General features: G+C 41.5%; 1 protein-coding gene across 1 annotated transcript; it reads right to left on the minus strand.

The window, feature by feature from the left end:
- Positions 1 to 4,421: 4,421 nt before the first annotated feature.
- Positions 4,422 to 8,759, minus strand: LOC144674411 (small nuclear ribonucleoprotein-associated protein B-like). The gene is made up of 4 exons (XM_078535793.1): positions 8,629 to 8,759; positions 7,980 to 8,091; positions 5,112 to 5,252; positions 4,422 to 4,442 (listed from the first exon to the last, which is right to left on the minus strand). The coding sequence occupies exons 1-4, from the start codon at positions 8,757 to 8,759 to the stop codon at positions 4,422 to 4,424; spliced, it is 405 nt and encodes a 134-aa protein (XP_078391919.1).
- Between the last annotated feature and the right edge of the window lie 5,961 nt (positions 8,760 to 14,720).

Here is a 14,720-nt window from a genome sequence, read left to right on the forward strand (position 1 = left end):
TCTCAAGGTAAAGGAATGTTTCTGCAGTGTTGATAGTTCTCTCCTTAATTAGAATAGAGGTATCCTTATTAGACTCTGTAGCTTTCTATGCATGGATTTGAGGTAAATCATACTTTAAATATTGATTGATAGCTTAAATATCTCTAGCATTAATAAGACTTGGATTCTCTATCAGAAACAAGATTACACTTTTCCTAGAGCTGTCAATGTTGCGATCGAGTTACCATCAAAAGTGAATTGCATATCCAATTCTTTAATAAACTTTCATATAATTTATGAAATATATTGTCTCATGTAGTTTTCTGTATCCAAGTTTAAAAACCCATCTCCGTACACTCTTCAGTGGAGGTACATCGTTGAGGAGAGATGCCCAGACCCTTATAATATCTGGGTTATTATAATCTAGTTAAAACTTGATAAAAAGGCTTTCTGGAGGAGAGTAATATTCTCTGGTGGTTCTTTTCCTTCATGAAGGGTTAGATCGGTTCTTCAACCCATTTAAGTATCCATGAGGTCCATATTTCTCAACCTTAAGTGAGAGTGATCATCCGAGGAGTACGCCGATCCAGGATAATTCCAAAAAAGGGCTAGGATTTTAATCTACTTTCAGTTACAGCACTGAGCTCCAAAACAGCATTCCTGATGTCAAATCTGCATTACACGCTGACTGATCTCATGATCCAACTAGTCTGTACGCTGCTAACAGAAGCTTATTGCACATGCACACATCAATGCCCTGACTATTGTGACCACCATGATTTGCACTAGAAGTGTGCACATATGCCATAGACACCATTTTGGACCTCCAAAGCCACAAGCCTGAATTTTATCATCAAGGCTTAGATATCTTCCTTCACTACAGGAAGATTTAATGCATGAAGTCTGTCTATTTTATGGGATGTCAAGGAATCTGATCAAACACCCAAGGTCCATGAAACAAACAAATGCAGCAACTGAGGTTTTTTCCCCCTAAAATTGTGCAGGCAACTGGGACCTGCTCTCAACAACAGAACTCAAGTGTGCAGCCCAAAACAGAGGTGTTGGATATGTTGGAGCACAGCAGGGGAAACTCATCTGACACCCGTGGTGTGAAGTGTTTGTCCACAGGTGGTTTGTTTTCCCCACCCCCACATCACTACTGGAAAAGTTCTGGCTCATATGAAGGTTAAATGAAAGAAAAAGGAATATAACAATTTCGTGAACTAATTTGTTTAGAGAAAAAATGCTTCAAAGGCACTATTACTTGGTAATTACTGTGACACCTTATGACATGTTCTTCTTGGATGCATCTTTTAAGGCTTTGGAGGATGTGTTCTTGATCCTGGAGGACCTTGAAAAAAGAGTGACCCGTATGAATATAGCTGTATAACCCACTGCTTCTATAGACAACAAAAATTATAAAAGCAGAATAGCTCATGATAATTCTTTGTAGTGTTCACCATTTGTTATTAAAAATGGGTCCAAAGTCTATAGATTCTTGAAGGATTCCAGAAGTAACAGTGCTGGGGATAGGAATGAAAACTATTGTGGAAATATTGTACCTATGATTGAGAAGGCAAAAATGAAACCAATTAAGGACAATTCCATTGACCTGGACAATGGCGAGGTGTCAGAGGAGTATAATGTGAGCTACTACGTGAAAGGTTGTAAAGAAGCCGGAGGAGGAATTATGCACGATATTCTCAAGTCAGGAGGTCATTTTTTTTTACTTTGGTTGGGACTATTTCAGAAATGGAACCCTAATCGGAGAGAATCAAACAGAGTTACAAGGAGGAGGCAGATTTGGGAGGATTTAGGATGCAACCACACATTCATGGATTGGAGGAAAGAGAAGAAGTTGCAAACCAGGACAAGAGGGGTCAAAGATGATTTTTGAGGAAGGAGTTTCATGATAGCAGTTTTGAAAGGGGGCAATACTCAAAGAAGAATGAGCCAAGGGGCTAGGAAGGGAAGTGGGGTGGTCAGTAATTTAGTAGGAATGGGATCAAGGGAGCAGGAGATAGATTTCATAGACAGTTTGAGCTTGGAGAGGGCATGAGGGAGGGACAGAGGAGAAAGAGAAAAGGTGTGGCAAAAGAGAAAGGCAGGTTTAGGGCTAAAGCAAGGGGAAGTGAGAACCAGTAGCAAAGACAGCTAACAGATGGTTGCAATCTTAATGACGAACATGGTTGATACTGACAATAGTAGGAAAATAGCAGCCACAATTAACACCAATGTTACAGGAGCATAGAAAAGGTGAAAATCAAACCCTTCTAAACTATTGAACAACCAGCGCCCCTTAAAGGAAGGAACTTGCATGTCTCAAAGTGCCGTGCTAGTTCTACACTTGCCTCTCATCCTTGGCATCATTGGTAGTCTCATTCCTGGAGGAATTCCCATGGGGCCTCCTCTGCCAGCAGGCATCCCCATCAGTGGTGGTCCAAATGGAAGTCTCATGGCAGGATGTGGTCTCATAAAACCTGGAATATGGAGATTTATGGAATGCTTGCAATTCACAAGTGATCAATGCTGGAATACCTTTTGGTTTGTCTTTTTATGCTATCACTTTATCCTATCTCAGCAGCTTTCACCAACAGTAGGCAAGCAACCTAGCCAACCAAGCATGGTCAATCCTGCTCTTAAACCTATAGCTAAACATGCAGAAAGGAACATCTTCCCTCTATGGAGAGTGCTCAACTTGTTCAACTACAAGAGCAAGTGGTAAAAATAAAACTTCAGGAACTCTTAGAAGGTTGAAGCATTAAAGAAAATAAAAACAAAATGTAGAACTTTGGAGTACCTACATGCCCTGATCCAATTATCTCCTGTCCTTTAGTATATTCTTCAGATGAAGTGACTTTAAAGTTTTTTGGCATTCCATGTGCAAAGCCTGGGGAGACTGACTAGTTCTACCAGGAATTCACAGCATTATCCTGAGCTTAAAACAAAGTACTACAAATGCTCACTAGGTCTGGCAGCATCTAAGGAGAGAGACTTTCAGCACATGCAGTATTTTGCTTTTGTACTATCGAGCCTATTAAATTCCTTACTTTTTCATTTTGTAAAATCAAGTCAATGATTTCACCTATTTGAAGCTGGAATGCCACCTTCAATTGCACATTTGACAGAAGAGCCTATTATTAAAAAATTCTGACTGCTTCGATGAGCAGAACCGACTGTCACATTACACTGCATGCGTGTTCCAACAATGAGAGAAAAGGATTTGGAAGGCGATTTCAGAACTTGTATGCCTGGAAAGACTTGTAAATTGGTGCAGAACTATAAACTCAAAAGCTACAACACATTCATTCTGGACAAGGATAGGCCAAAAGCTTGTTTGGGTGTAACTTTCAACTTCACCACCTGGGCAATCACCAGACAGATATCATCATCTTTCCTTTAGGCTCTGCAACAAGCAGGTGACTCTTCACCAGATTACCACCTACACTGTCTTTTAAACCTGCAAGGTGGTTTTCAACGAGTCAAGCAAATGCATATTCAGAAGAATCTGCAAATCTTGCCCAGGTCAGATGCTGATCATGTATCTTGATCTCAACCAGTGTCATGGCAAATACTCACAAACCTACCTGGCCTTGGCTCACCAAGGTTCAAAACAGGCGGCGTACCCCTCATTGGGACATAAGGTTGAGGGACAGCAGAAAAGCTAGGAGTAGGCGCAGCTCCAGGTCCTCTAGTCTGAGGGGCCATTTCCTAAATGGCAAATAAAACACAACCCAATAGATAAACAGTGCAAAGATCAAGCACTTGTGACCAAAAAATGATCAAACGTTCAACGACTTGCAGAGAGCAGCTTTCAAAATTTTAGTGATTTTCAATAGAAGAAATAATGCCTTTTACAATCTCAGGGCGTCCAAAGGTTTCACAATCAATAGAGTCCTTTTAAAGCATATTCATTGTTGTATTTCAGCCAATTTATGTACAGCATTGTCTCTAATGCAGTGCAATAAATGACCAAATGTTCAATTTTAATGATGTTGAGGGGATTGGTCAGAATGCCAGAAAGAATTCTGTTGCTCCTCAAAACAGTGACATTAGATGAAAAAAAAAAATCCATGGCGAGGATAGACAAGAGTCTCAATGTAGTGTCTCATCTAAGTTATAGCAGCACCAATAGTACAGCTCTCCCTCTATATTGCACTGCCAAGATTGTTGCTCAAGACTCTGGAGTGAGGCTTGAACCCACAACCTTCCAACTCAAGGGGGAGTGCTGCCACGACAAGTCATAGGTGATGTCCATTTTAAAAATAGTTACCGCAGAGGTGAAACTGTGATCCATGTACACCTGCCATTTGACTCTTATGTAAGCCTCACCCAACTGAATATGCAAAATCTTATAGATAGATCAAAATGAGTCACACTATCACATGGAGAGTCTTATGAAAATTTGCCTAGATTACGTGCTCAAATCCTTGACTAGGGATTCAACCCACGATCTTCTGACTCTGAAGTAAAAGGCACAAAAAAGTGTTACCACTAAGCCAAACACTGCAAAAATTATTTACCCAGTCTGTACAATGTACAATTGATCTTTGCATCTCAAATCGTGTTCAGTAAATCAGTTGTACATTAATTTCCCAGTTGCTAGGCTTTTCCTTATTGGAAACATTTCTTACTGCAACATAACAATACTAATTCCTCTAAATAGAGATACACACTTTCAGCAGCGAGAGTTCTTGTTCTTCGTTTGAAATATAGAACACTCCCACAAAACCTTGTTAGCATTCATTTAAATAAATTATTTTAATTTTGGATTACTGCCCTACAGTCAATGTTGGATATTCATTACAGTATGGAGTGAGTTTCCAAATTGAATGTCAGTCAAAATAATGGGAATGCAATTCAACTTGTGGGGTAACAACTAGTTAATGGAAAAGTGGGCAAGGGGTACAACAGACAAATTACCACCATGTATGTCTCGAGTTGAAATTCATCCCCCTTTTTCCCCCCCACCACTCCACTCCATTGTTTCAAAACCTACACTATTCTGAAAGTACCTAAATACCCAAGTACAACTAAGTTGCCATTGCTACATTCAAAAGAGCAACATAGCAGATCCAGAATCTGTTTAGAAGTGGAATCTGAAACATGCATTGCCAATGGTTTTTCCTTACCTGTTGTGTGGGACCTCCAACACCCCTTACTGGTCCTGCTAGTCCCATAGGTACCTGAACCATTGGTATGCCAGGTGGCATGCCTCTCCCTGCTGCTCTACCAACACCAGGACCACCAACCGGAACTCTAGAAATGCCAACCTGTGTGTAAACATTAAAAGAGAATTGGGGAATATTATTCTGAGGAAAAGAGAATTTGATTTAAAGAAACCCAGAAATTCAGCTCTCGATAGGTGGCCACTCCTTATCAGAGCCCACTATTTTAGTGAGCGCTCACCTTGGGATTGTGTTGTCTAAAACTTAATTTTCAATCAATGGCATGTGTTGTCTGCTGCTTCCAATTTCTTGCACCCACGTTTTGAGGTGAGGGTATACGCAAGATCTTGGTCATCTCTGCTTCCCTGAATCAGTTAAAGCAACAGATACATAAAAGAACCATTGGGTCACATGCAGCCTGTACAAGAGAGACAAGCACACCTATCTGTAGTCAATTTACAAGTATCAATGGTGCAATACAAAAAGCAACTGCTGGTCATAGCTGTTGTAAGGAGGCTGGTAGACAAAGCAGGTTATGATGCTCTACATCACAATTACAGGCTTGCATTGGCACCTTTTCCCATCCCAAAATCTTCAAACAAACTTCATATTCAATGGATTAGTCCACAGTGCAGTAACTGCCAACATGGCAAAGGGCATAGAATAGAACAGCAAGATCCATAGTAAAATAAGAATTTGCCTTCCACAAACTCATGGCTGATCCCCAAAGCACTAAACAGCCAATGTTTTTTTTTGTATTTTTATGAAGTTCTAACACTCTTGTAATGTAAGAAAAGTGGCATCTAATTTGCACACAGCAAGATCCCATAGACAAATGAGAAAATGACCAGATCTTAGTTGAGGGATAAAGTTGGGACACCAGGAGAGCTCCCCTGCTGGTCTTCAAATAGCCACTCAGGTGGGTTGGGGGGCGGTGTGGGTGGTGAACAAAAGGCATTGGTTTATCTAAAAAAAATAAAGCTCTTCTGATGCTCCCTCAGTTCTGCAGAGAACATACTCAAATATCTGGAATAGGGCCTGAGCCCATGACCTGAAATCAGACCAGTGCTCTGCAATATCCATTTTTTGTTGAAGTCAAATAATTACTAGCCCAATTCATTATTGGAAATATTTCCTGCTGTTACAAAACAATATATTCTAAATATCCAATACACACTTCAGCAACAACTGTCTTGATAACTGGAGTGACATTGCACTATATTTAAATACAAGGCAAGAAATATAAAGTCATTCAAACATTGAGTGCTGTTATGCTGCCCACTTTCTTGGATACATGCACGACTGAATTTGGAACCATGGAAGGAGAAAAAGCATAGCATTACATTTTAAAAATGCAGATTTAACTAAGTTTAATATAATAGCACATTTGAAACTATTCTAATTCTATCCATTAACATTGCTCCCCCACCCCCTACTACCATCGCGCGCGCGCGTGCCCCCCCCCGCCGCCCCCCGGCCACAACAGCACACTAATTTATTCAAGCCAGCAGAGAATGCATCCAGATAGAACATGAAGTGTATGGTTTCAGCTGTAGAAGACCAGTCCAGAGATTTCACAAAATAATAAATTGCATAAAGGGATACCTTGTTGAAAATATACCTTTCAAATGGGTGATACTGTTGTATGCAGCATTGCGCGGGGTTAGGTGGAACTGAATGGAGCACAAGGCTGACTCATAGGATACTGGCCTCAAGATTACATTACCCATAAACTAGAGTTTACATTTTACCCGAGACAGCTCTCCCCACAACCCAGTTTTCATTGTTACCCACATGATTTCCTGTCAGTGCCATGATGCAGGCTGAGGGGGCAATTGTGATCTGCTTGCAATTAGGGAATTCTGTGCTCAACATATTGTAATGCATCTTCCTCAATTTGCCAGGTGCTTAGACCATTCCTGTCTCTTCCATGCCAGATATACATGCACCAGCTCAGTACTTGGAACATTGTCCAATTTTGCCCATTTACAACCAGATTCAAAAAAATAGAATTATGTTTGTTGGGAAGCACCCAAGGATTATGTTTGCTCTAGAACAAAGTCAAGATATCCCACCTGGACAGGACATCCCTGCAGGAAAGCAATAATGCTTATTATGCTAACAACCAAATTTGTAAGTTTTTAAAATTCCTTTATTAAAATCACCCCACGACTAACCTCTCAAAACCTGCTCAGAACACTGTGCTCCTTTGACTCCAAACTCTTCCCTCAACCCACTACTGACAGCCCATGTCTGCAGCCACTTCCATGCACAGTCAAACTTCTAATATGAACATTGAAAACATTTGATTAACAATCTGAATTTTAAAAAATTTATTCCTTCATGGGATGTTAGCGTCATTGGCAAGGCCAGCATTTGTTCACATCCCTAGTTGCCCTTGAACTGAGTGGCTTGCCACACCATTTCAGATGGCAGTTAAGAGTCAACCACATTGTTCTGGGTCTGGAGTCAAATGTAGGCCAGACCAACTAAGGATGGCAGATTTCCTTCCCTAAACAGGACATTGGTGAACCAGATAGGTTTTTATGACAAAAGATACCATTGCAGAGACTAGCTTTTCAATCTCACATTATTAATTGAATTTAAATTCCACCTGCAGTTGTGGCGGGATTTGAATCCATGATCCCAGAACATTAGCCTGGGCCTCTGGATTACTAGCCCAGCGACCTTACCACTGGGCCACCATCACTCAGTACATTTGTAGATTTACTATACTAGTTTTGAATACATCATGTAGCAAGTGCATTTAGTGCTCCTTGTAATTAGTTTGAGTGAGTGGGGAGGTGGGGAGAGGTGTGGACTGCTACTTACCTCTCTCACAGGAGGCCCTTCCACAGTCATCGTCACAAGCGTTTCTCCTCGAAGCAAAACAAGACCAAGAACCCGTTTTTCTTCCCTCTCACCTTGTTTGGAGTTCTTCGACCTACACCAATTGGGTAACAAAAGGAAACTTAAAAGGTGCTATATGAATGTAATAAAATCTCTCAAGATACCATACAAAAGCATTCACAAAACAGTCAAAATTTGCAACCACAATCACACATGAGAATCCTTGAGCAAACTTTAGCCACTCGCTCCAAGATAGGTCTTAAGGAACATCTTTTGAAATGACAAAGCCTAGAGCCTAGGCAGCTAAAAGCACATCCACCCATTGATTGTGGAACAATGAAAATCAGAGATGAGGAAGAGACCAGAATTGGCAGAACAGAAATCCTAGGGTGGTAGAACTGGAGGGGGTTACAGAGGTAGAGGGGCAAGGCCATGGAGTGATTTTCAAACAAGGATAAAAACAGAAGGAAAAATGAGCCTTTTTCAGACTGGGAGTCAGTGCAGCTCAACAAGCAGAGGGGTAACGGGTGAACAGAGCTTGGTGCGAATTGAGATATGTGCAAGTTTGGAATCAAAGCAAATGCAGATCATTGTTCATACAGCAGAAAGATACAACAGCAAGCATACATACTTCAACCTTCTGAATTCATCACAGTCGCTAAGAATGAGGTTCATATGCCGGTCAAAAGCTTTGAAAGTACCAATGAAGACACGCCCATCTTGGAGTACACACCGCATCCTGTAATCTACATATTGCACCATTTTAGCACTTCTTCCAATAGGCTGAAAAGAGGAGACAATTATTTACTGATCCAACTCAGTTGAACTACTGAGAAAATGGTTTTCCTGAATCCTCAAGCATAGTTAAGAGACACTGAATTGTGAAATCATAAGTATATACTTAAAATTGAAAACCTGCTGGGCTATGGGGAAGGAGCTGGGGAGTGGGACTAAAAACAACATGCTGGAAACACTCAGCAAGGCTGGCAGCCTCTGTGGAGAGAAACAGAGTTAACGTTTCAGAATTGTGACCTGATGGAGCAGGGAGAATAAAACTAATTGGCTAGGACTTTCAAATGGGTCCAAGTGGGCCCCGTGTCCGAATAGCTAGCCACACAAATTGTAGTGATGGGTGCCCATTGCCTTGCTACTTGTGAAACCACAAATCAGCCACCGCCAGTGCAATTGGAGGAACCAAAAATTAATAACTGCTAGCCTTCAGGAATACTGTTTACATCCAAGCTGGACCCTTCCCAATCATCTGTCACTGAACAATTGGGAGTCACTAGCCTCTGAGAAGTTTGTATATTGCAAAGGCCACAACCACTAAAAAAGTACAACATGGATTTCAACCCCGAGTTCTACAAATTGAAGTCTATTTCTGCCCCAATTTTTAAGGGAAGATTCATCAACTTGAGTACTTACACCAGATTCTGTTTTATTAAACTAGAGGGTTGGCAATCTTAATCAGTGTGCATAGACACTTTTAACATTCATAGTTACAGAAATCAGGTACCCAGTCTTTTGAAAAATTATAAAGTCAATTTTTCACACCTTGTATCTCACCAAATGGATGCCTTCTTGTCAACCAATTTTAAACTGCAAAGTCAAACAGTTCAATAGACCATAAGATGTAGGAGAAGTAGGCCATTTGGCCCATTAAATCTGCTCTGCCATCCAATGAGATCATGGCTGATCTGATAATCCTCAAACTCCACTTTCCTGCCTTTTCCCCATAACCCTGGATTCCCTTACTGATTAAAAATCTGTCTATCTCAGTCTTGAATATAATGAACAGCCCAGCCACTACAGCCCTCTGCAGTAAAGAGTTCCACAGATTGTCTACCCTCAGAAAAAATTCCTCCTCGTCTCAGTTTTAAATGGATGACCCCCTCACTGAGATTATGCCCTTCTAGACTCTCTCACAACGGGAAACAACCTCTCAGCATCTACCCTGTCAAGCCCCCTAAGAATCTGATGTTTCAATAAGGTCACCTCTCATTCTTCTAAATTCCAATGAGTACAGGCCCAACCTACTCAACCTCTCCTCATAAGATCACCCCTCCATCCCCAGGATCAACCTAGTGAACCTTCTCTGGACTGCCTCCAATGCCAGTCTATCTTTCAAAGAACAAAGAACAGTACAGCACAGGAACAGGCCCTTCAGCACTCCAAGCCTGTGCCAATCATATTGCCCGTCAACTAAAACATTTTGCACTTCCAGGGTCCATATCCCTCTACTCCCATCCTATTCATGTATTTGTCAAGCTGCCTCTTAAACACCACTATCGTACCTGCTTCCACCACCTCCTCTGGCAGCGAATTCCAGACACTCACTACCCTCTGTGTAAAAAACTTGCCCCGCACTTCTCCTCTATAGTTTTCTCCTCTCACCTTAAATCTATGTCCCCTAGTAATTGACTCTTCCACCCTGGGAAAAAAGCTTCTGACTATCTACTCTGTCCATGCCACTCATAATTTTGTAAACTTCTATCAAGTCGCCCCTCAATCTCCGTCACTCTAGTGAGAACAATCCGAGTTTCTCCAACCTCTCCTCATAGCTAATAACATCCAGGCCAGGCAGCATCCTGATAAACCTCCACTGCACCCTTTCCAACGCCTCCAAATCCTTCTGGTAATGTGGCGACCAGAATTGCACGCAATGTTCCAAGTGTGGCCTAACCAAGGTTCTATACACCTGCAGCATTACTTCCCAGCTTTTATACTCAATACCCCTGCCAATGAAGGCAAGCATGCCATATGCCTTTCTGACTACCTTATCCACTTGCGTTGCCACTTTGTGACCTGTGGACCTGTACACCCAGATCCCTCTGCCCGTCAATGCATTTAAGTGTTCTGCCATTTACTGTATAATTCCTGCCTGTATTAAACCTTCCAAAATGCATTACCTCGCATTTGTCCGGATTAAACTCCATCTGCCATTTCTCCACCCAAGTCTCCAACCGATCTATATCCCGTTGTATTCTTTGACAATCCTCTTCACTATCTGCAACTCCTCCAACCTTAGTGTCGTCTGCAAACTTACTAATTAGCCCAGTTACATTTTCCTCCAAATCATTTATGTATACTACAAACAGCAAAGGTCCCAGCACTGATCCCTGCGGAACTCCACTAGTCACAGCTCTCCATTCAGAAAAGCACCCTTCTACTGCTACCCTCTGTCTTCTATTTCCTTCGATAAGGTGACCAAAACTGTTCACAGTATTCTAGGTGTGGTCTAACTAGTGCTTTGTATAGTTATCAAGACTTCCCTATTTTTATACTCCATTTCCTTTGAAATAATTGCCAACGTCCCATTTGCCGTACCTATTACCTGAACTTGTATGGTAGCTTTTTTGGGATTCATGCACGACGACCCCCAAATCCCTCTGTGCTGCAGCTTTAATCAGTCTTTCTCCATTTAAATAATATTCAGCTCTATTCTTCCTGCCAAAGTGCATAAACTCACATTTCCCCACATTAATATTCCATCTGCCACGTTTTTGCCCACTCACGTAACCTATATATCCCTCTGTAGACTTCGTCACCCTCACCACTTGCCTTCTCACCTATTTTTGTCTCACCTGCAAACTTGGCAATATTACATTCATTTCCCTTATCCAAGTCATTAATATGTATTGTAAGTAATTGTGGTGGCCAGCTCCGATTCCTGTGGCACCCCACTAGTCACAGGTTGTCATCCTGAAAATGCACCCCCATATCCGAACTCTGCCTTCTATTAGTTAGCCAGTCCTCTATCCATGCTAATATACTACCCTTAACACCATGGGCTCTTTTCTTAAGTAGCCTTATATGTGGTGCCTTATCGAATGCCTTTTGGAATTCAAAATATATTACATCTACTGGTTCACCTTTATCTATCCTACTTGTTACCTCCTCAGAATTCTAATAAATTTGTCAGGCATGATTTCCCCTTCATGAAACCAGGCTGACTTTGCTTGATTAGATTATGAATTTCTAAATTCATTGCTATTATATCCTTTATAATAGATTCCAACATTTTCCCAATGACAGATGTTAAGCTAACTGGCCTATAGTTACCTGTTTTTTTGAATAAGGGTGCTACATTGGCAGTTTTCCAATCCTGTGGCACTTTTCCAGAATCCAAGAACTACCAATGCATCCATTATCTCTGTAGCTACTTCCTTTAATATCCTAGGATGCAACCCATCAGGTCCAGGGGACTTATTGGCCTTTAGCCCCATTAGTTTCCCTAGTACTTTTTCTCTAGTGATAATTATTGTATTTATTCCACCCTCCCTCCCCCCCCCACCCCCCCCACTTTTTGCCCCATTATTATTTAGTATGTTTGGTATGCTATTAGTGTCTTCTACTGTGAAGTCTGATGCAAAGTATTTATTCAATTCCTCTGCCATTCCCTGGTTCCCCATTGTTTCCCCAGCCTCGTTCTCTAAGAAGTCTATATTGACTTTGGCACCTCTCTTCCTTTTTATATATTTAAAGAAGCTCTTACTGTGTTTTTATATTACTTGCTAGTTTACCCTCAAAAGTATATTTTCTCCCTTTTGTTTTGGTCATCTTCTGTTGGTTTTTAAAACTTTCCCAATCCTTTGGCTTACCACTAATCTTTGCCACATTTTGTGTTTTTTCTTTGACCCTACCCTTAACTTCCTTGGTTTACCCCCTTCCTACAATCCTTCTTCCTCACTGGGATGAATCTTTCTTGTGAGTCATGAGCTATTTTCTCAAGTGTCTACCATGGTTCATCAATCGTCTTTTCTGCTAAACTCCTTTCCCAGTCCACTCCAGCCAACTCTTCCCTCATTCCTTTGTAATTACCCTTATTTAAGTTTAGCACAGTTGTTTCCAAACTAAGTTTCTCACACTCAAACTGGTTGCTAAATTCCATCATGTTATAGTCACTATTTCCTAGGGGATTTTTTACTCTCAGATCATTTATTAAACCTGCCTCATTACCAGATCAAATATAACCTGTTCCCTGGTTGGATCCACAATGCACTGTTCTAGGAAACTGTCCCAAATACACTCAGGATTCTCACTTGTGGCTACCTCAGCCAATTTGATTTTCCCAATCTACATGGAGATTAAAGTCACCCGTGATTAATATATGACTTTTTTACATGCCCTCATTATTTCCTGATTTATTCACTCTCCAACAGCATAGCTACTATTAGGGGGCCTATAGCCTACTCCCAACAGTGTCTTCTTCCCCTTTTATTTCTTACCTCCACCCATGTGGATTCCACATCTTCCAATCCAAGATTGTTTCTTGCTATCATACTTATTCCATCTCGTACTGACAATGCTACCTCACCACCCTTTCCTTCCTTTCAAAAAGTCACATACCCCTGAATATTTAGTTTCCAACTTTGATCTCCTTATAACCATGTCTCCATAACAGCTAAGATCATATCCATTAACCTCTATTTGTGCTGTTAATTCATTCATTTTACTCCAAATACTATGTGCGTTTAAGTAAAGAGCCATCAGTTTTGCCTTTTTAACCATTTTGTTCCCCCCTTTGGCCCTATTTGCTGCTTTTTAAAAAATGTTTGCACACTCTGTCCCTTGTCACACTCTGGGTATCATTACCTAAATATAAAAACAAAAAGCTGCGGATGCTGGAAATCCAAAACAAAAACAAATACCTGGAAAAACTCAGCAGGTCTGACAGCATCGGCAGAGAAGAGCAAAGTTGACGTTTCGAGTCCTCATGATCCTTCAACAGAACTAAGTAGAAATAGGAAAGGGGTGAAATATAAGCTGGTTTAAGGGGGGGGGTGGGGGCTGCGGTTGTTGGGACAAGCAAGCAGTGATAGGACTTGCTTGTCCCAACAGCGCCCCCCCCCGCCCCCCGCCCCCACTCCCCCTTAAACCAGCTTATATTTCACCCCTTTCCCATTTCTACTTAGTTCTGTTGAAGGGTCATGAGGACTCAAAACATCAACTTTGCTCTTCTCCGCCGATGCTGCCAGACCTGCTGAGTTTTTCCAAGTATTTCTGTTTTTGTTTATCATTACCTAAATAGCTACCCTACAATGCCACCATATCCTTTTGCTTTGTAAGCCTACTTATCCCCTCTCGAGAACCATCCCCACCACCCCCCCCTCCCTCCCTCCCTCCCTCCCTCAATCTAGTTTAAAGCCTTCTCTACAGCCCTAGTTATTCGATTCACTAGGACACTGGCCCCAGGATGGTTCAAGTAAAGCCCATCCCACCAGAACAACTCCCTTCTGCCCTAGTACTGATGCTAGTGCTCCATGAACTGAAACCCATTCCTCCCACACCAATCTTTGAGCCATGCATTTAACCCCTTGACTTTATCCGGGGTGGGGGCGGAAGGGAGATGGGAAACACTGCTAGTACTGTACGGAGAAAGCCTTCATTTCTGACGAGGACCCATCTGTATCTACACGGATGCTACTGATAAACGTGTGGAGCTTTTTCAACTTTTATTAAAACCAAACTGCTAGACTACTTGGAGTCAAACTTGAAATTCATTGCAAGATATGGATCTGACGGTTGAAACCATTAGTGGACAAGTTCACAAGGTGAATATAAATGCAGCACAGCTTTCTGGCCCTAGTAAAAGCCCACTCCTCTACTATTACGTTATAGTTTGTACAACAGGCTCCTGTACTATACTTCCATCAATAACCATTTACAATTGGTTATGCAGTCCCCGCACTTTATCAACCCGACGCTTTCAAACTTCCCACT

The sequence above is a fragment of the Cetorhinus maximus genome, chromosome 3 (genome assembly GCF_964194155.1).
Source record: "Cetorhinus maximus chromosome 3, sCetMax3.hap1.1, whole genome shotgun sequence".
NCBI classification, from domain to species: Eukaryota; Metazoa; Chordata; class Chondrichthyes; order Lamniformes; family Cetorhinidae; genus Cetorhinus; species Cetorhinus maximus.

Excerpts from the sequence above, each read along its gene's own strand:
- LOC144674411 (XM_078535793.1), bottom strand. The coding sequence starts at position 8,759 with ATGGTGCAATATGTAGATTACAGGATGCGGTGTGTACTCCAAGATGGG. Across the intron at positions 5,253-7,979 it reads AAGGGCCTCCTGTGAGAGAG|GTTGGCATTTCTAGAGTTCC; the intron begins GTAAGTAGCAGT and ends GTTTACACACAG. Across the intron at positions 4,443-5,111 it reads TTGGAGGTCCCACACAACAG|AGTCAGAAGATCGTGGGTTG; the intron begins GTAAGGAAAAAC and ends CTTTTACTTCAG.